Source organism: Falco punctatus (assembly GCF_963210335.1).
Source record: "Falco punctatus genome assembly, chromosome: 4".
In the NCBI taxonomy this organism is placed as follows: domain Eukaryota; kingdom Metazoa; phylum Chordata; class Aves; order Falconiformes; family Falconidae; genus Falco; species Falco punctatus.
Window position 1 is genome coordinate 37,527,500 of NC_137583.1, and position 20,672 is coordinate 37,548,171.

The window sequence follows — 20,672 nt, forward strand, 5'->3', positions numbered from 1 at the left end:
CAAAACCTCACTTAGGCTCCGACTCCGAGGAGAGGGCGGGTACAGGAGCCCGCCGGGGCGGGCCTGCTCTGCAGACGGTGCTCCAGCCCTCCCGGGGGCTGGCCAGCGCCCCTCAGAGGGGGTGAGAGGGAAGCGCTGAACCCACCTGAGGAAAAAAACGGTTTCTCCAGGGCTAGGCGCCTCCGGCATTCGGCCGCCCGCCCCAGGGCGGGCACAAAATACCCCAAAGCCCGGTGCTACGGCCCCCAAAGCCCAGGGCGGCGGGCGGAGCGGGCTGCCGGAGTCCCCCAGCCGCGGGGCCGCTCCCGCCCTTTCTCCTCAGCAGCCTCCCGGCCGCGCGCAGGGCCGCGCGCCGCCCCGCAGGTCCTGGCAGGGCGATAAGGAGCCGGCGCGGGCGGCGGCGCGCAGAGCGGCCCGCTGCAACGGGCAGGACCCGGCCAGGCCGGGCGGCGGCGGCCCATGCTGCCTGCGGGCAGCGGCCGGCGGTGAGCGCGGGCGGCGGCGGGGGCCGGGCCTACTGCAAGCCTCGGCGGGTCGCTGACGGTGCTGGGCCTTGCAGGTTGGCGGCGGCGCTGGCGGCGGCGCTGGGCGAAGGCGCGGAGCGGCGGCGGGAGCTGGAGGGGCGGGTGGCGCGGAGCCGGGACCTCCTGCGGCACTGGTGAGTGTGGGCCCGGCCCCTGCCTGCGGGCTGCGTAGGGAGGCCCTGGGCCGGGGAGCGGCCGGCGGGCCTTGTGTCCCCGCAGCCGCCCCGGAGGCGGCGGGGGAGGCCGAGCCCGGCGGCGGGCGGCAATGCTGGCCCTCGGCGCCCTGTTTCTCCCCCCGTAGGGGCAGCGAGGAAGAGGAGGGGTCGCAGCCAGGCACCGACTCCAGCGGCGGACACGGTGAGCGCTCCCCACCCGGCCTGCTGGCTCCTCGTCACACGGGCCCTGGGCCTGCCCGGGGGTGAGCCGGCTCCGGGGGCAGAAGCACTTCCCGTGCTCTGCAGCGACTTGAAGCCCCCCTCTACTTTTTTCCTCCCACTTTCCTCCTTGGCGTTTGCTTGGGTTTGTGCCATGGTAGCCAAAGCCAGTGATGAAGTGTCTGCAGGCCTGACTGAGGTGTGGTGACTGTCACTTGTTGACCAAGGAGTGGTTGACTCGGGAGAACTGGCTCCTCTTGTGACTCACATTCACCCTGGGCTTTCAAGGCTTTTTGCAAGCCTGCCTGCATCCTATAGTTTTGTGGGAGTATGGCCAAAATACCCACTGCACCATTCAGTGGGTTCAGCTTTCCTTCTGTGGCACCTGGAAAAGCAAGTTAGTTTAGAGATACGTGGGGAAGATCCAGGCTTGGACCTTCTAATAAGTCTTCTCCTCTTGCAGAGAACAGGCCTTCACCCAAGGAGCTGGAGGAGCTGGAACTGCTAAACAAGGCCTTAGAGAAGGCACTGAAAGTCAGGAAAAGCATCTTGAAAACTCCATTAGAGGTCCAGGGAGCTACAGGAGAGAAATCTGTAGGTGAGGGACCTGCTTCCAAAAATGATGAAAAGCAGCAAGTGCCTGTACCTGTTGAGGATGTTTCTGAGAGCACAAAGGTGAGAGCTGTAAGCAAAAAGCCTGCCTCTTTGAAGAAACCCTCTCTATACCAGCTAAGAGCTCCTTATAGGACTGACCTAGATGTGAAAAAACTGCAAAGGAAGGCCCCAGCCAAATGTGTTTCTCAAGGTCCCAGGACAACTGGGAGCAGCTCCTCAAAAAGGGTGCATTGCAAACAAGGAAGGAGTCATAGGACAGTAGTCAGTGCCGGTGACAGAGACGTCTGTGCTCCAGCTGAATGCCAAAAGACACCTGGCTTGTCCAGATCTGTCCAGAATGAGCAGCAAAGCTTTGCTGTAGGGGATTCAGCTGGGGGAAAGAACTCTGTAGCTGTTGGCCAGCGGTTATTTGATGCAGGGAAGAAAAGTTGTGGTTTCCTGCAAGAGCCCAGCAAAAAGGAGGACCCTACAGCTGAAAGTGCGTTGGGAAGGAGCACCTCACCTCGGACAGTCACCCTGCAAGAAAAGGGGTAAGTACTGAGAGATGGGCACCTCTGTCTTATTCCGCTTGACGCTGACTAGCGGACCTGTAAAGTCTGGTCTCTCCTACTGCTCTGTAGGACCTAGCTTTGTTTCACTGCTGCTCAGATTCTTCTCAAGAAGAAGGTTCCTTTACAGTTTTAGAGCCTCTATTGTGATTGAAAAAGTGTTTTTATTTTAAGGGCTTACTCTTGGATGGGTGGGACTGAAAGGCTTTTAATTAAGACTTTTGATATTTCATAGGCCCCATGACTGTTTTGGAAAGCTGTTTCTGTACAGCTTTTTGAGCCTTAGTTTTCCTTTGAGTGCACTTCCTATTATAGCTTACTGAATTTTATTTTTTTTTTTTTTTACACAATGATAATATGCAGTGCATATTATATACTCCCCCCCTCAATGCTGTTTGGAAAGATGGCATCTGGGTTTAATACTGTTCCCTTCAATTTGTAAGATGCTGCCCATGTAACTACACAGATCACTATTAACTAGAATGCAGTTGTTTCAAGTGTTTGCTGTAAGAAGATTTATTAAGTGGATGTTACTGAGATTCTGTGTGGAAAAGTGGTAAAATAATACTTAGAAGACTGGCTTTGCATTCAGACTAGTCTGCCCTGTTTAAATAACTTCTATATTCTTTTCTGTGTATTTGCTTAAAGACACAGTGATGTTCATATCTGATGCTTGCCTGCCTGTCCCTGGAAAATGTTGAGAAATAGTTCTCAGCTGCCACAACCCAACTCTTGTGTCTGTGCAGGGAGGAAATTATCACTGTATTGTGGTGTTGGAATGGACACAGAATGCTGAGTGACAGTTGCTGGAGGAACAGGAATCTGGATTCAAATGCTTATTTACTTAAAATACCAACTGTGGTCTTGCGTTCATAGTCTCCATGTGACTGACTATAACTGCCAACCCACATATTTTTGCAATAACAAGTTAGGGATTATTCTGCTTCAGGGTTAAGATACATATTCCCAGTGGAAACTGAAATGTCTCTTTCCCATTTCTTTGAGTGTCATAAGGTGCTAAGCAAAGTTGCATTGTCATGCTTAGGTATGGCAATAGAGCTGGGGTGATCTGCTTATGCTCGTGTCTGTATTGATCAGCTTCCCTGAACGTGTTGTTTCCATGTTTGTACTCTGCCTTGTCAGGGCTTTGTTCCCAGCTTCTCACCTTGGATGAACTCTGATGGCTGGCGGTGAGGTGCAGGAGCTCTCTCCCAAGTCAGCTCAGTGACGCTTGTGGAAATGACTGATCCTCCTTCCTTGAGGACAGGCTGAAGGCAGTGGTGGATTCAATCTCCAGGGTTGCTGACATCTTCTATTAGAGCTAAATTAATTCCAAATTTAGACAAAATGTCATTTTCTGTGTTTGAAGACATAGTTCTGCTGCTCTCAGTCAGTCAGGATTGATGCTTCTCTTGTTTTGCAGATGCCAGCTGAAGCTACCTCTTCCCTACAGGAAAGCCTATTCCAGGAATTCCAGGTAAGCCCAGCCTGATTAGTCCAGTCCAGAACTTCCCTTTACTTAAGAGCTGTGAGAGGGGGGTCAGACAGGGGAGACCTGACTGCTGTATGGGTCACAGGGAAGAGGCACTGACCCCACCGCGTGTGGGGCCTGAACTCAGGGCAGGAGTGGTCTGATACAGTGTGTCTCTGCGAAGCTGTTTCTGAGTATGTTTTCATGTTACTCTAATCACTGATGTTACTTTTGTTTTCAGAGTGCCAATCCCTGTTAATCCTGAGTTGTGAAAGTACTGGAGTGCTGTAGTTGTGGATTTAGCAGTGCTGCAGAAGTCTCTGCTGATACTGTATACTTGTTGAAGGCAGGAGACCCTGTGGGGTGTGTGCCTGTATATCCTGTGCAATGAAAGTTTCCCAACCAGTTGCTGACCTGAACTGCTCCTGCTGGGGCACCTCTCTAGCTTGGAAGCACCATGGCTGTGTTAGTTTGAAGCTGATTCCTGCTGATGAACTCTTAAATAGAGCCAATTACAATGTTACTGCACTGATGGTGCGGGTGGATGAGTTTCTGGTGAACTTGGTGCTTTAGTCCATTCCCCAGCCCTCTGGAAGAGTTTCCCCCCATTTCCTTTGAGAAATCTTGCCATAATTCAGCAGATTTCTCATTATGTGTTTTTTACAGATATTTTGCTTAAACCCTATCTTAAATCTAGCTATAGGTCCTTGTGCTACCCTCAAGAATTCCTCCTCCTCTTGGGAACTGTCATTTGTCAGACGCCAATTTGTACTTGCCCTTCAGCAAGTTGTAAAGACATGATTCCCTTAATTTTCACTTGTAAATTGAGCCTTTCGGTATTCTAATCACTCTGATGTAATTTTACACTCTTCACTGTTACTTCCAACTCAGTGACAGATTGAAAATAACCTTTGCTGTAAAGATCCCTTATAGAGAGAATGTATCTTGCCTGATAACTTCTGTTCTTTTCTATTCCATTAACCTTGCTATTTCTTTGCATAATGTGTTTCTGAAAACTGCAGTTTCTATCATGATTTAAAAGATCCGTTTGGATGGAGAGAAGGCACAAGCACGCTTGGGTTAGACAGTCATGCACTGTGTAGCTATTTTAAACTTCTTCCTGATGGCGCTCACTTATTGCGGCAGGTTTTGGGAGACTGGCTGAGATGCTCTGGCTCTTTAAAGCAGTCCTTTAAATAAAGGATGTTATGGGTTCTGCATCGGTGGGAATGTTGAATTCTGTAAGTGAAATGCGCTGCTCTGGTAGTGGTATCATTTGTGTAACACTTCCTTTTAAGAACTGGACAAGGGCCTGATCAGCTTACTCATGATGTTGTCTGTCCTTAAACCTCTATATTTTTGTGACCCTGATACTGGCATGCTGCTGTCATGATTCTTGCCAAACATGCCACTTTGTATAAAAATTAAAAAAAAAAAAAAAGGATTAAAGGAGAGTCTTGAAGAAGTTTGGCATATGAAGGAATCACTGTGGTAAAGACTAGGGTGAGAATTTGTCCTGTCTGCTCTTCTTTCTGTACATATTTACTAACAGAGTAAATGTACAGAAATGCACATAGCTTACCCCTCAAGAAAGGAAGGGAAAATTTGTTGCTCCCTGTGGGATAAAAACGTAGGTAGGGTGATGCAACAAAACTAGTGAGGTGCTGCAAGTTTGCATCCTGCTTATAGAAATGTGTCGTCCGTTTTCTGATGGCTGTAAATCCTTCCTGTCAAAACAAGTTGAGAAAAATAACAGGTGTTTTGCAGTGTCTCATGCTTTCTGCAGGTGTCCTTATTGGTCTAATACCAGCTTCAAAAATGAGGGGGGAACAGCTAGCAAATAACCTGTGAAAGAGAGGGGAGAGGAAGATGCTTGTATTTGAAGCACTGGCATATTGGAGTGTCACACATTGTGGCTCAGTGTGAGCCTGCATACAATGGAGCATAACTTCTCCAGCTCCTGTCCCTTTTGAATTTTCAGGGCATGGAAGAGATGTCATCTCTGCCAAACAAGTGTCGAAGCAGCAGCTGCAAGGAACCGTTTTATAGAGGGGATCCAGACAACTGTATCCTTTCTCAGCTTGCCATGCCCTTCCACAAGCACGTGGTACGGTACAGCAGGCACTGGGTGCAGCCGCTCTGCAGTGTGCTCCCATCTGGCGAGAGTTATGCCTCCAATAACAGGGGTTCAAGCTGGGTCTCTAGGAATTGGTATTTTTGCCATAGTGCAGCTCTTCAGCAGTCATAAAATTGTTGATCCAGACAAACAAGGCCACAAGGCAAACATGCCATACACAGCTGTGCTGTCCTTGCCTTTCCCCTGCAATGCCACTTCACAGGCTGCTTGCCCTCTTCTGCAGCCCCCGATTCCAGCTAGCCTGGCCCGGGACTCAGGGTAGTGCACAGAGCTGGTGGTGTGAAACCTTCCTTAAGCTGCTGCTGTTTGAGTTTTGTTCCCCGATGCCTGCCTTCAGTCCTGCAGAAATAGAGGAGGAGTTAAAGGTCCTCCAGGACATCCCCGCCCTTCTGAGTCAGCATGTGGAAGCTGAGTCTGCAGGTAAGGAGGAAAAAAGGGGGATGGAGGGGACAGAAGGTGGAATAAGGATGATTTCAGTGGGCTCCGTTTCCATGTGGTGTTGGTGTGTGCTGGACGTGAGGGACAGGAACATTCTCTGCCTAAAATGAGGGCTTGTGAACCCGAGGCCACTCTAGAAACTGGTATTCAGGAGGAAGGTTTCAGTATGCTCATGCCTGCTGGTTTTCCTCTGCTTGTCTTCTAGACCATCCCACTCTGCAAAGAGAGTATGAAAGCCTTCTAACCTTGGAGAGTTTGCAAACCACAGTTTCCCAGTGTCTGCATAAGCTGCAGCTTCTGCGAACAGGTGAGCCAGTCCCTGGTTTTGTAGTCAGGTATGAATGTGGCCAGCTGTGCTTGAACAGTAGTTTGCCATCTGTGTGCAGAAAGTGTGGATCAATGTAATTTTTCTCCTGGTTGTTTTTAATGGTGATATAACAAGTAAAAATTTTCTGGTGGCAAACAAAGCCACGGTATCTGTTTGTCACCATCTGTGTTCAGGAGAGGCTTGGGACTTTAACTGCTGCTGTTCAGGAGAGCCAGTGAGGGAACTGTTGAGAGATAGGGAAGACTGCATGCTGTAGCTCAAGATGTCCTGATTGTGCCATGTGTGAGGAGCTTACCCTGACTAATACAATGTCATTAGTCATTCACTTTTAGGAACAGCAAGTAGATCACAAATTCTGCAAGTACAGATTTAACTTGTATATTTTTGTCTCCTGCCAATTCTTCCACTCTGGCAGCTGTGGAGTCCCAGATGAGCCTGTGCCCAGACTGCACTGGGGATGCTGGAAGCTGCTCCCCAGCCTGTATTCCTCCCAGGGGGCAGATGTGTGACAGTGCAGGCATGCTGGCTGTGCCTCTCCTTTGCTACTCCAGTTTCCAGGAGCTGAGGGACCTGTTTGCCTTGAAGCTAAAAGTCTCAATGCTGCACCAAGAAATTGCCTTACAAAAGGTGAGTCTTAAAAAGTGTTAGTGCTTCTGGAGTAGAGAAGGAAAAGGGCAACTGTGGAACAACAGCTGGTATATGTGGTCTTGGTGGGGGGGAAGCAGTGCAGCAAGCTTTCCCAGTGATGTTTCTATGTTTGTGTCTCGTGTTCAAGTCCCATCAGTGCCTTGCTTGCTTTGTAGATGAATAGATGTATGTTTTTCTGTTAAGGCTAGAGTACAGTCAGGCATTTAAAGGACTCTTTCCTGGTTTTGTGTTGTTTTTTTTTTTCTTAGCTACTCTTTCAGAGTTTGGCAGCGGAGGATGTTGTTGGTAGTGCCTGAAGACCCTTTTTTGGCAGGTCTTTACAGTCCCATTAGGGCACCTGCGCTCTTATTCTCTGCTACATGACCACTGCCTAGTGAACTCCTCTGCTTTCTTTTGCTTTCCTTTTAAATCTCAAACCACTGTGCTGCTAATCTTAATGTTTACCATTCTGAGAGACTGCCTGTAAGAACACAGTAGGAGGTCAGTCTCTCCACCAGTCTGAGCAGAGTGCTTGCTGCACAGGGATAGTTTGCTCTCCTCAATGAACAGCAGCAAAGGGCAGAGAAGGTGTGTGAAGTCATGTCTACTCCTTTGACGTAACCTTTGCCATTGACCTGAATGATAGAGGCTTTGGAGAAGTAATTTTTTCTGTAAGCCACAGGAGAGTTATTCATAACTGGCCACACTCCTCCCGGTGGCTAAAGATAGATTGCAGCCTGTCTTCAAATGGGACTTTAGCACTATAATCCTGAATTATGGGTTATGATGTTTTTTATTTTTATCTCCGCAAAATGCAGTAGTAACTGAAGCCTGATGCTTTGTCAACTGACTCCATTTCCTCTGCGCTTGTATCTAAATAGGTGCTTTGTACTGGGTGAGCTCTGAGTCCCTGAAGCAGCTCTGTGCAGTGTGCAGGATGAGATTCTAGGGTCAGGTGAAGTGAATGGGCTTGGTACCAAATAAATACCCTGAGAAAAGGATGTATGTATTTGTGGGCCAGGCCTGTCCATTGCCTTTCCATGGAGGAATGCCAAGAATCATAGAAAGTCCTGGTAGCTCTTAGCCTGTCTCTGCTGGTGAAGGCCTGTTTCCTCTATTCTTATGCATTGGGAGTAGACCAGGCAGATGAAAAAGAGAATGGTGTCTCTCTTAGGAAGCAGAGCAATGTAGTGCTCCTTCATGTGTCAGCTTTCCCCTTAGGTAGCTTTCATGTCTGCAGCTCTTGACTCTTACTAGAGATTAGTGGCTGTGTCGTGTTTCTGTGTCTCTGTGCAGAGACTTGTAGAGAACAGGAAAGGAAACCCCCTGCAGATACTCTGTTCTGTTTGGGTCTTCCTTTATTTCCACCACTGAAAAATGCTTTGAGGGAGGTGACTAGCACATGCAGTTTGTTATCCGGTCGTCTTCTGGGAAGGCAGTGTGCACAGTAGGCTCTGTGGGTTTTTAATGTGCAAACTGCTCAGACTTCCATTAGCTGATGCCAGCTAAAAAAAAAAAAAATCCCAGGCAAAATCTCCTTCTGAGCATTAATTCAAGAGTGAGGCACTAAAGGCTAACTTCTGTCCTTTGGAAGATGACCTGTGCAGAGTTTATCAGTCACAGTCATAGTCCCAGAGCTTTGAGCTGTTCATGATGTTGCAGCAGGCCAGTGGGTTGTTTCACAGCGTGGACTGAGATCACAAGCTAGGCTTAATAGACCAGAGGCCAGGTTGGGGAGTGTTGGACAGCTTTAGCATCCTCTGTAGCCTGTGCTGCTGGGGGGGCATGCAGCTTTGTTCCGTTTGGGCTGGAGTTGGCCACTTATTGTCTCTCTTGGATTAATATGGCCCAGCTGGGAGGTGACAAGAACAGTCATGAGGGTTGAACTTACCTTTCAATTTACCATTGGGTGAGTAAGCACCTCGCTGTGTGGTTGCAGAGATCTTGAATCAACATCAGCTTCTTGCAACAGATGTCATCCCAGCACTGGGCCATCTTTGCAGCAGAGGCAAAGCACTGCTGTTTATCTCACTGCACTGGGTGGCTGCTGGTGTACTTGATGAGCAGAGGATGAACAACTCTGCCTTTGTTAAATATGACAAAAGAAAGTATCTGTCTATCAATTAGCATGTTATTAGTCATACTGCTCTGGTTAGATTTGACTTTTTATGCAGCTGCTTCATTTCATGTAATTCTGAAAGTGCATGCTGGCTCTGGTGACGTGTCTTCTTTGCTCCTGCTCAGGTCATGATGGCAGAACTCCTGCCTGTCCTGGAGTCCAGGCTCTACCCGGAGACCTCTGCAGCTCAGCTGTATCGGGCGATATACACACAGCTCTGTGAGGGAGGCAGGCGATTCCCTGTGCTGGTGAGAGATGAGCTGGCAGACTGATCTGGTGGGAACCTCCTACTGACGTTAACATGGCCAGAGACAGTTTTAAGCAATAAATTTTTTCTATTAACTTTTTTACTCTGCCTGTTTGTCCAACTAAATTTCAGTGGTTTAGATTTTTTTTTTTCTTTTCTATCACTTTTATGACCTGCTAACTCTGAGGTTTTGTGAAGCCCCTTCAGGGCCTCACAGACACTGGTTTTGGATTTTCTTCCAAGGTCAGTCTCTCTGGCTAGCTCTAGATTCTTGGCTGTCGCACTGAGACGCTAGGCTTCTATATGCAGACAGTGTAGCAGGCAATAAAACATGATTTATACTGATCAGATAGCCGCAGTATGGTGGGGCACAGCCTTCCAGCACCTGAAAATACAGAGAACCTGAGCTGCTGCTTCCCTATTACTCTGTTCACCAATTGACATGTAACCAGCGTTATAGTGGTCACTAATATTCACTGACTAACGGTGTTTTCAATGTCTTTATCCACAGCTGCCCAGGCCACGTGCAGTAGTGCCTTTTACAGAACCACTCTGGTTTGCAGGTACCTGCTCTGATCTGGGCTGATGCTTGGGTTGCTGTGCAGCTGCAGCAGTCCCTTCCCATCAGCCTGTCAGTCACATCACTGGCTGCTCAAGGCAGGGCCCCTTCAGGCAGCTTCATGACCCGCCAGGCTCCTTTTGTAAGGACTTAAACCTAGCCTGTAACTGAAATGTTGCTGCTATGTCATCTTACCTGGCGATGGTGCCTGAGACAAGAGTCTAAGGAGGGTTGGGCTACCTGCATTTGAGAGATGTCGGGGAATCCAGCCGCAGCAGGAGGGAGCGGGTGAAGCAGCCCAGCAGGTGGCACTCAGCCCTTTGCCGTGCTGCTGAACCTGTGCCAGTAGCTGCTGGAGGCGCAGTCTTCCAGAGGGACTAACGCAATGTCTTGCCTGGCGATAGGAAACACAGATTCTGTGGCAATTCTGACCTTGTCACCATGGGGAAATTCCAGCTGCAGTTCCTCCTGCATCTTAGGGTTTTGCATGTGATCCCCAAATCCCCTGGCCATCTCTATGTGACAATTAAAGCTTTAGTAGAATACTTCTGCCTGTGAGCACTTCGAAGCCCTTCTAGGCAAGGACCAATGTGTACTGCTGCTTACTACAGTTTGTATCACACTGCATCTCTTAGCTGGACTAGGACTGTTTGCTCGGGGGGATTTAGCTTTTAGCAGTGCTGACATTGCTCATCACCCACACACCCCCTTTCTGTTTTTTTTCAAGGCTGGAGTTAGTTGTCTGTCTTTTCTGAATGTTTGGCCTTTTCTGACACTCAAATTCACTAAGTCATTCACGTGATAGATGAAAATCAGCATATCTTTTTTTTTTTTTAAATCGCATTGCATTCAGTTCTTTGTAGATGTTACTTTATTTCCCATGGAGTTTGCAATCAGGGCAGGAGTTTGCTACCTTCTTCGCCACTGCAGTGTGTAGGAGTCCTGCATGGTCTACATCTGTATGGTTTGCAGAGAGGGGGAAACCATGCTGTGGTCAACAGTACTGGAGGCTTGCAAGGTGTTAATTAAAGGCTGCTCCTAGGAGCAGACACTGCCTCCTAAATTAACACAGTCATATGTCATGGGCATAAACATCTGCATGTTTGAATTTTGGAGATGACATTTGGTATTGTTAATTATAGTGTTGTTATCCATAACTTGTGTCTGTAAGCACTGCATGAGTCATGGAGCATCTGCTTCTTTGTGCAGAGCAGTCCAGTGTAAATTGGCAGTAACTTCACTGCCACAGCAAGCACTGTATAGGTGTGAAAGGACTGTTCAAAAGAGACTGAACCTCCCAAAATGGATTTGCAGGGGTTGTTATGAGCTCAAAAGGCAAGCTGACGCTGTAGGAGGGGTGCAGAAGGGGAGCACAGCTCCCTGCATGATGACTGACAGGTAGCTGGGTTGTTTTGTGCCTCTGGGTGCAGTGTGGTTTTATTACTCTTCCTACACCATGTGAGAAACGTTTTATAACTTTCATAAATGTGTAAGTCTTTAAATCATTCGAATGACTCACTTTGCTATAGCACAAGACTTATCTGAAGAGATAAAGATTCAATAGCACTTAACTCAGTGGTTAGGTGGTCTTTTTCATTATAAAATGTGCCGTTGTTATAGAAAGAAACTATACTGGTACGTTAAATTGAGAAGAGGAGAAAAGAAAGACAAAAGGTAGTATTTGTGGTGCCAGGGAATAGTATTACAAAAATACAGGAAACGAACACTATTTTTGGAAAGCGATAGATGATAGTAGTGTTGTGCAGACACAAGCTGAGGCAAAGCACAGTGAGGGTCAGGGAGGATTAGCAGCTGTTGTTCCTTCTTTTTCCCCTGTGGTAGAGTCTTAAAAAGGTTTTGATTTTTCACTATTGAAGGATGTGAAGCTGGGTTCCTGGGAGGAGAGAGGGCTTTTTCTTTTCTTTCCAGAATCTGTAACTTCAAGCATTTCCAACTGCTACAGTTTGTCTTTTCCACTGGCTTCTTCCTTTCCTTCCCCTCTGCAACTTCTCTGCTTACTGTGTTTTTGCAAATACGTGTGACCAGTGGAAGGCCAGAGGCAGTGCTGCTGTTAGTGCACACGGCAACCAGTAGACCCTCTTGCAGCATTTTGCGTGCACTAGTCATCTTGGTTAGTTCTGGATGTTCATCACATAGAAACCTTCCAGGGGTTTATCCTGCAGATGTTACCAGACATGCCACCGAGCACTTGGTACGGCTCCCTCCTTGGGAGATACAGCATGTAGAGACTAAACAGTGTGGCTTTAGGGATACTCTTCATCTAAAACAGAAATAATCTGAGTCTTGCCAAGACTGGTGTGGAGGAATGTCCTGCCTCTTGCGACCTTTCTGAGGGGTCTAGCAGTGTGTGAGCAGGGATAGAGCGTGACAGCCTGTGACTTGCTGAATTGATGCATACACAGCACAAGCCGCAGGGTCCCACCCATGGGGCAAGGGCAGGAAGAACTCCCCAGCCGCCTGGGCTGGGAGCACAGGTTACAGTTTGGAGAGACAAACCCAAATTAGCTACATGAGGGACAACGGAATTTCATCAACGAGCAGTTTAAGATGGTAAGTGTTGAACTGGGGGGGAAAACTCCCAGTTCACTCTGCAGATGACAAATTTGCTGTTGGTGTTAAGTCTCCAAATGAGCTTTCTGTGAGCTCCAGAGAACAGGTTACTTAATGCTTCAGACTTGACTACGTTGTGTCTTTATTCATACCTGAATCAGCAACCTGTTGGGCAGAGTGCACTGTCATGCCAGTCTAGGGTTTCTGGGAAAAGCAATGGTGCTGTAAAACGCTGATCCAGAAAGCTTGTATTTGTAGTAGAAGTACTGGGGGGACCTATATGTCTTCCACACAACATCCTTTATTTTCCCCTACTCAAATCCAGTCTCTCCCTGAGTCACAGAATTCCGTGTGATCTTGGGATTTCCAGCTGAAGCTTTGCTGAGAAATTTTGGCTGCTTCTGATAAATCTGAAAGTGCTGTTGGGTTACATGTGAGTGCAAGCCATGCTGAGGGTAATGCAGGATGTGTAGCACTCCCCCAGACCACGCTGCTGTGTGTAACTGTCAGTACACTGTAAGCAGTGAGTTGGAAATGCTTTAATAGCCTTGTGAAAGCCAGGACAAGGGGCCAACACGGATTTTTTGCAGGCAGATGCATGTTTCTGGTCCCAAGTTCTCTTGCCAGGTGGGGTCACTAAGCGGCTGTAGCAGATGGTGGGTCTGCCATCAGGGGCTCTTCATTTGGTATCTGTAAACCGTCGAGTGATATTATTTCACTTGCTCATTAGCCTGCTTTTGCCCTCTGAAGCAAAACATCTTGGTTTGGTTTTGTTGGTTTGGTTTTTTTAAGCATGTACACTGGTACTAGCACAGTTAACATGTAGTTTCACTGGAAGCTTCCTAGTCCTCCTTCACTTCCATTAAAAACAACCTCACAAAACAAAAACCCCAATCATGACTCAGTCTGACATGAAAACAATTCATTAAATAGGTATTAAAATTTCTATTATCCTCCATGCAGATCAAAAGCTATTTTTGTAACATCAAAGCCACCATCCAGAAAGAAGATCTATCATCTTGGTTTTAATTTGTGAAGAAAGAAAGGCTTTAACATTGTAATCAAGAAAAAGCTATCACTTGTAAATTAATCTGAGCCTAGTTAGAAAGAAGAGAGCAGGAAGCAGTGTGCCACGTATGCCAGCATATAAAGATCTGGTAATGGGAGGGGAAAAAAAAAATGAAAAGTGAGTTTTGACCTGTAATTTCAGAAGGCGAGAAATTACAGCAGTGGGCTATTTAGGCACACAAACGGAGATGTTTGACTTATTTTTAGACAGAACAAGAAAGATAATAAGTGGATCTGGAGTTCAGATAGGAAAAGGCAAACAGAAGCAAGCTCTGAGTCAGTGGAGGAGACTGACCCTGGGGAGAAGCCTGTCTGAAATCTTCCCTCCTGGTTTCTGGGACCACAAACTCACAGTTGTGTTAGGGCCTGCCAGTGAGCTATTTTTCAGCCCTTGCATGATATAGTGGGAAGCAATTCATTAGTCTCATTTTTATCTTCAGTTCAAGAAGAAAATAAGGGAGATATAACATGCATGTTCATGTCAGTAAGACTTTGACGTGGGGTTGCTTTACGCACTGCAAATGAAGTTGCATTGTAAGCAATGTTGCAGTGCACCTCTAGCACCTCATCATCCTCTTTCCTCTTATTAAAACTATTGCACCGCATCTGTTGATGCAGCTGGCACAGCTTTGGAATTTGGAGAAGTGCATTATCTGAGGATCTCACCCTTTTGGGTCTTTTTTTTTCTGCTTCAGGTTCTAAATTTCAGAATATAAAACACTTTTTTTTGAGGTGAAATCTCTCATAGGATGTGTTTGCAGTAAATCTTGCTTTTGAAATTGTTGGGCAGCTCTGTGCCATCGTGTGAGCTGAAAGGCATCTGCAGTTGTCACTGCCTCCAGGAGGAACTGATTATTCAGTACCAACCAGATACACGATGCACAGAAGGAGAGAGCACAAGAACAATAGAGTTTTAAAAAAAAAAAAAAAAAAAAAAAAAGCCCACAAATACAGAAAACTACCTTTAAAAAAAATTAATGAAACCATCAATAGTCTACAGTGCTCTAATTACAATTGTGTGCTGGCTGCATAATGAGACAGAATTCAAGGTACTGGATGCAGGGATGAATCAGGTGTAGAGGTTTTTTTATATTTTAACAACTTTGGGCATATAAACAGACTTAAACATAACCATGTGTTTCTGTGAGCCTGGAAGGCTCACTTTAATGTCATTTGCCAAATTTTCTAAATCCTTGCACAACCATTATCAATCTTAACTACCTGGTTTTGTCTGGTATTAAATGGTGTTTTGTCAGGACCCACTGCTGCACTGTTCTGGAGTCTTCTTGAGGGTGACAAAGCTCTTGGCAGTGATTGTGCTGTCCTTGCAAAAGCAAACCCACCAGATTTAATGGAGTTGTTTGAATGAACCAACTATTAACGATTTGAATTGTATATGGCTACGTCTGCCTCCTAGCAGCGAGTGCCACAGTCTCCATTTATAGAGAGTAATTCAGAGTGTTGCTGATGACAATGCATGTGACATGATTTTGTATTGTGGGTTTTTTTTAAAAAAACATTAATGATGGTGAAATAGCTTATTCTAGCGTACTAGACTTATTTTTTATCTGTGAGCCTTAAAACTAGTGTGGATGCCCTATGAGTGAGACTAAGTGCCTTGTCCAGCTTTCCAGGCAGCGCCTGGCCATGCATGAGTATCCGGAGCATCTTCTCTGGGGGCAGAGGGCATCAACGAAGTTGCTGTGGATCAGCTTTTCTTCTAATTAACAGTTCTTTCCTGTTTCTGCATCATACCTGCATCTCGGTATTGTTTGTGTTGAGTATCTGCTGTGGTCTAACGTGGGACAGTCAGCTGACGGGTGACGAGAGGAGCAGCAGGAGGTGCGAAGGGAGGTCTGTGCGTGCTCAGCCTGCACCAGCGTTGCGCAGTGCTGGGCAGGAATGTAGCTACCGCCGGGTGGGTGATGTAATAATTCCTTTCCATCTGCTGCTATCTATATTTGAATCCACAGGAAATCATCCTTCTTGTAAGACACATGAATCTCTAATTTCAAAAGCTGTCCCCATGTTGGAAGTTCCTCTGGCAGGTTGGCAGTGGTTTCCTCCCCTGTGCTGAGGGGTCGGTGCTGGGAGATGCTCCAGTGGGGCTCACCATGCAGCGTAATGCCACGGACCCAAAATAGCAGGGCGATGTCACCTAGCAACTTGTCACCGTTGCAGAAGTCTTTGTTGGAGTGGATCAAGGTGACACTTGGCTGCTATTTTCAGACTCACACTTCCTGATAGCTGTTGCTGCTCTATTTTACTTTCTTTTTTGTCCTTTTCCTGAATCATAGACCTGGAAAATACATCTTAGGTCACTAGCACACTCAAGATTGTGCCTCCTGATATATTTTGCTGCCTATTTTCCAGTTTTACATGGCACGCAGCAACTTAAAACGGACTCTGAGAGGCCACCTGTGCTTCCCGACTGAAGCTTTCCTGCTGCGTGAGGAGTTTCTTCCCTGCTCTTTATCTTAAAATTAATGGAGCTACTCAAAACCTAACGCTGTTTTTGCGGGGTTGTTTCCACAGCCAGATGCAGCCCCGGTGTGACGACCAGCGCTGCGCACTGTGCAGGCGCTGCAGCATGGCGCAGCTCCGGCTCGGAGCAGGCACCATGCCCTGCCAGTGCTGGGAGGGGGCTGCACCCCCCTGCATGGCCGTCGCCTCTGGTAAACCCAGATGTCACAGTTCCCTCTCCCACCTCATTCCTCCTTTCCTCTGAGCCTGCAGCCTTTTAGCACTTAAGATCTGCCCCTCTGTATTTAGGCAACTCCTGCCAGCCTGCAGGATGGGTCTGGCCCAAGGCTCTATTTAACGCTATGTTAAACCTGTTCAAGTTGTGGCCGAGAGCTCCGGAGAGCCGCAGTCCCCGGTTTGGACCACCTGTGGCAACGGGCCACGTGGCTGTTGGTGCTGAATTCACCCACTCGTTTCACTGCAACTCTTCATTGCAGTCAAAGTTTGTTTATTATGAGGGATAGTTGTGCAATAAATATTCGGTATTTCTTGCCCTAGTCTTCATCTAACATGTGGCTTTTGCATGAACTGCACCGTACCAGCCAAATAAAAGCAGAATTATTAATTTCCTCACAAAGCCACAGGAAGAAAAAACAATTTGTGGGAATGTCTTAGTTCTTACAAACTACTGGGGGGTTGCTTTTTGTGTGTTTTGCAGTTCTTCTGTGTGATAAGTCAATGCATGTAGTCTGTCGGTATTTAGTGTTTAAATGAGTGAGGGTCACTTCAGAGCACACTTCTCACAGGCTCTAGGGCTGCCACTTGCTGGATTTCTACAGCTTGAACCCTGGGATATTGAGCTGCGTCTCCCAAAAACGAGAAACAAGGTGGGCACGTGTGAGTAACTTACATCCCTGCACTAGTCAAAGATGTGAACTGTGTAACAGATACGATCTTTGATTATCTTTGCCCAGGTGTTGTTTGCCCAAAGATATGTTGTTTTCTGTCCTTGTTTCCAGCCCTATTACCTTCTAGTTTCTGGAAAAAATAAGGCATAATTTCATCATCTACAAACCCTTTCTTCTACACAGTGGAATAGCTCCAGGGTGGAGGTGTCGGCCGTGCTGGGCAGCTGGTGTGTGCGGAGGTGACGGGCTGTGTGTGGTGAAGCCGTGAGCAGAGCAAGCGGAGTGTGGGTGTCTCTGCATCCTGGCCCTGCATTCTTTACTTTATCATTTCCGTGTCATCTACAAATTATTTTGGTGCTCTGACATCTACTTTGAAAAGTCAAGCGTCTCTGGTTACCCACGTGATTATGGATCCCCACCATAGAACTTTTTCCTCCTGCCCCAGCACTGGGCTCTGAGTGCCGGGGCATGTGGATCACCTCCCACAGCTTGCTCCTCCCAGGCTTCCCTGGCGGTGGTCAGCATCATATTAGATCCTGGGCTTTCTTACTTCAAAAATGGAGTAATAAATCTGTTTTAGAGGGATTCTGGGTTCCTCATCCTTTTTCACTTCCACTGTTTCCCTCCTAGGAATGTGGGTTTCTTGCTCCAAACACTGTTTCCATCGCCTACCAAAGCAATTAACCTTCCGTGCTCTTTTTCTGTTCCTCTTAAACACAAGTTTCACTTTCCAGGTTTTTCTTTCCTTCCTGCAGCTCTTTGCTGTAGCCCTGAGAGCCAGGCTGCAAGGCCTCTCCCCCCTCGGTGGGGATGCAGCCCTGCTCCAGCCAGCACCCCGGGCAGCATCCCCGCTGCAGGGAGAGCTGCTGCGGCCCCATCCATCACCCGGACAGGGCAGCAGAGCCCTTGGGGGGTGGGGGTGTAGGGGGGTGCCATCCATCTCGGCTCCTGAGACGTGACTCATCCAGTCCCAGCTGCGCTTTTCTCTCCTCCTGTGGGAAGAAGGGAGGACAACACACGCAAGTCTCTATTTCTGCTGTGAAAATTACACCCTCACGTTAGTCGCAGAAGAAGGAGCGTGGAGAAGGAGCTGGGCGCCCAGGCGGAGGGGCCCGTCAGCCCCACTGAAGGGGGAAGATTCAGTGCCCAAAAAAATGGGCTTATACCATGCAGCCCAACCTGAAGCCTCTTACTCTCTCCTTTAGCATATTTATGACCTTTACAGATACTCACTGCAAAATGGGAGATAGGTTTGCCTGAATCCAGCCTCTTTGAGGGGTGAAAGGCAATGTTGTCCAGCTGCTTTCTACATGTGGCTGTGAGAAGCTTCCTGGAGGTGATCCCATCCCTGTGCAGGGCTGTCCCGGTCCTGCTAAGGCTTTTTGCTTTTCCTTTCAAAGCAGTGGCAAAGCCAGGGTGGCTTAGTGGTGTGCACCTCTGCTGTCTGCTCTTTCAGTACTTAAAGAACAGGTTTATTTTAAACCATCTCTGGGGTTTTATTTAGAGGGTCCTCCACTGGACGTGCCGGCAGTGCTGCCTGCTGCTTCCTTGGAAACACTATCTGGTGAGCTACGTCTCAGTGTATATATGGAGGACTTGATACATGGATGTACACATGCATATGTATGTGAATGTATACAGTTTTACTCCTGCGTAATTTTAAGCAGCTGCTAACACGTTAGCAGGTGCAGTGGTTTGCAGCAATGCAGGAGATGCACAGGGTTGCTACAGCAGGATCACAGCAGTGTTGCCGAGTCAAATATTCAAATTCATCACATATCAGAACTTCAGGCATGCTAAAGCATCGTGTTTTTCTGACCAGTTTGAGCTCGGTTTTGTCACCTCCTGCTTTTTCAAGGCTATTCACTGCTCTTCAGCACCACTTAAAAAAAACCCTCATACAGGTGTCGGCCAACTAATGCTGTCACGCTTTGATGGAGGCCATGAGTCCTTCCCAACCCGGTGAGTGGAGGCTGGAGCTGTGGGGATACTGTTGCAGGGTAGGACCAGCTAGGACAGGCTGAGTGGGTAGCAGCATCTTCTCGGGGGGCTAGAGCTGTATTCAGGGGCGTCATCACATCACCAGTTTCTTGAGAAGCACTTTGGAAAGTGGCCAGCTGCCAGGTATGTCACTGGCATATTTTCGTCCAGACCCTGCTCTCAGCAACAGCTGCACTATTTTAGCTGAAATTTCCTTCAAAGGTTCAACTTCGGGTAGATATTCAGCACAGAAGATTTAAGCCTGAACAGTTTCAAGTCTGACGAAGCTTCACAACACTGAAGATGGAGCTTGTAATGGGAAGTACCAGCCTTAAGAAGGCAGGGTTTGGTCCTTGTTGCTCAAAGGGCGTTGACTCATGGCGTTGTGCTGCTTCTCCTCCGTTCTAATGAGCAATTGGGAGAATAAATAACAAAAGTCAGTTTGCGGAGCACCGTGTGCTGCACGTCTAACTTACCAGTAGCCATTTTCCCAGTGCTATTGATTTGCAAAGCCAGAACCTCTGTGCTCAGGTCGTTGGTGTCCTGCAGCTGGCTGCCTTGGGCAATACCATGGGAGCTCAAAGCCTCACTAAAATCTGGGAATTTATCTGACACTTGATAAACCTCCGCTTTTGTTATTTATAGATGTTAGCTAAGAAACTAGGGGCAAGGAGAAGTCCCAGGGCTCTTGCAGACCAGCCACCTCCCTTCTCATGCTGACAGGTCTCATGCAGCTTTCCAGATCAAGCCTGGAGAGGTGCAAAGGCTGATTCAAACCAGCTTTATTCTCCCCCTGCCCTGGAGTAGGGTGAATTCCCCAGGGGTGGTGTAGGGAAGAGCAGTGCCCACAAAAAAAGGCTGATAATGTTCCGTGTCTGCACTAATGCCCAAACCTCCCCTTTCCTGAGTTAGTCCCATCAGCTCTGCTGCTTCTTTTCACGTTCCCGCAGGGCCGCTCCGCCACTGCACAGCTCTGCTTCTGCTGTGATGTGGATTTTCTCCCTTATTTTTGGCTTCTTCTCAGTTGATGCAGAAACCCTGCTGGGCCCCATCAGCTTGGGGGAAGCTGTGACCTGGGAAAGGCTCCAGGTCTCTTACGTTTGCTGCGATAGCTCATTCCTTTCCTCTTTCCTTCAGGAAAACCAATTAAAAAACCCAAAACAACCAGCACGGGAGAAGCGAGTGGAGATGGGAACTGTTTGTGTCAGCTCCGGTCTCCCTGTCTGCCTGATCCGCTCATGGGAAAGGTGGTACAAAAAGGTTTTGCCCACAACAAAATAAGTCTCTCCTGGTAATCAGAGCTGGGCAGGAGGCTTTTGTGCTCAGCACTCTCCAGGCTGTTTGTACTTCCATCCCCTCCTCCTCCTCCTCCCTGCCCAGGAGCCCCGGGCAGCGGCATCGCACCTGCTGCGGCTGCTGCTGCAACTGCGTGATCCCGCACCGGAGCAGCTGCGGAGCCGCGTTACCTGCCGGTGCCTGGTGTTGCTGTTCGGTTCATCTCGGTAGTCACGGTTTGGGCACGGGGGGGTGGGAGCGACGAGCGCGGTACCCGGTGCCCGGGCGGCCCCAGGCGGCCCCGCAGCGCGCCGGCTCCCCCTCGCCCCGGGCCGTTAGCGCCGTGCCCCCCGGGCTGGGCAGCGACCACCCCGGCTCCCGAATCCTCCCCTGCCTCAGCTCCAGCCCCTTTCCTCCCAG

The 20,672-nt window shown here is 48.1% G+C and overlaps 1 protein-coding gene across 2 annotated transcripts; it reads left to right on the forward strand.

Annotated features, from left to right (window-relative positions):
- Positions 1 to 314: 314 nt before the first annotated feature.
- On the forward strand, positions 315 to 20,436 carry TEDC2 (tubulin epsilon and delta complex 2). 2 transcript variants are annotated; one of them, XM_080387403.1, is made up of 10 exons: positions 315 to 485; positions 560 to 658; positions 826 to 881; positions 1,362 to 2,043; positions 3,485 to 3,538; positions 5,514 to 5,598; positions 5,981 to 6,089; positions 6,313 to 6,414; positions 6,851 to 7,062; positions 20,115 to 20,436. In XM_080387403.1, the coding sequence occupies exons 1-10, from the start codon at positions 460 to 462 to the stop codon at positions 20,256 to 20,258; spliced, it is 1,569 nt and encodes a 522-aa protein (XP_080243529.1). In that variant the 5' UTR covers positions 315 to 459; the 3' UTR covers positions 20,259 to 20,436. The 2 variants fall into 2 exon arrangements, with proteins under 2 accessions (XP_080243529.1, XP_080243528.1); XM_080387402.1 differs by lacking the exon at positions 20,115 to 20,436 and adding an exon at positions 9,307 to 9,531 and having other exon boundaries at positions 318 to 485.
- The last annotated feature ends 236 nt before the right edge of the window (positions 20,437 to 20,672 follow it).

Excerpts from the sequence above, each read along its gene's own strand:
- TEDC2 (XM_080387402.1), top strand. The coding sequence starts at position 460 with ATGCTGCCTGCGGGCAGCGGCCGGCG. Across the intron at positions 882-1,361 it reads CGACTCCAGCGGCGGACACG|AGAACAGGCCTTCACCCAAG; the intron begins GTGAGCGCTCCC and ends CTCCTCTTGCAG. Across the intron at positions 6,415-6,850 it reads GCTGCAGCTTCTGCGAACAG|CTGTGGAGTCCCAGATGAGC; the intron begins GTGAGCCAGTCC and ends CCACTCTGGCAG.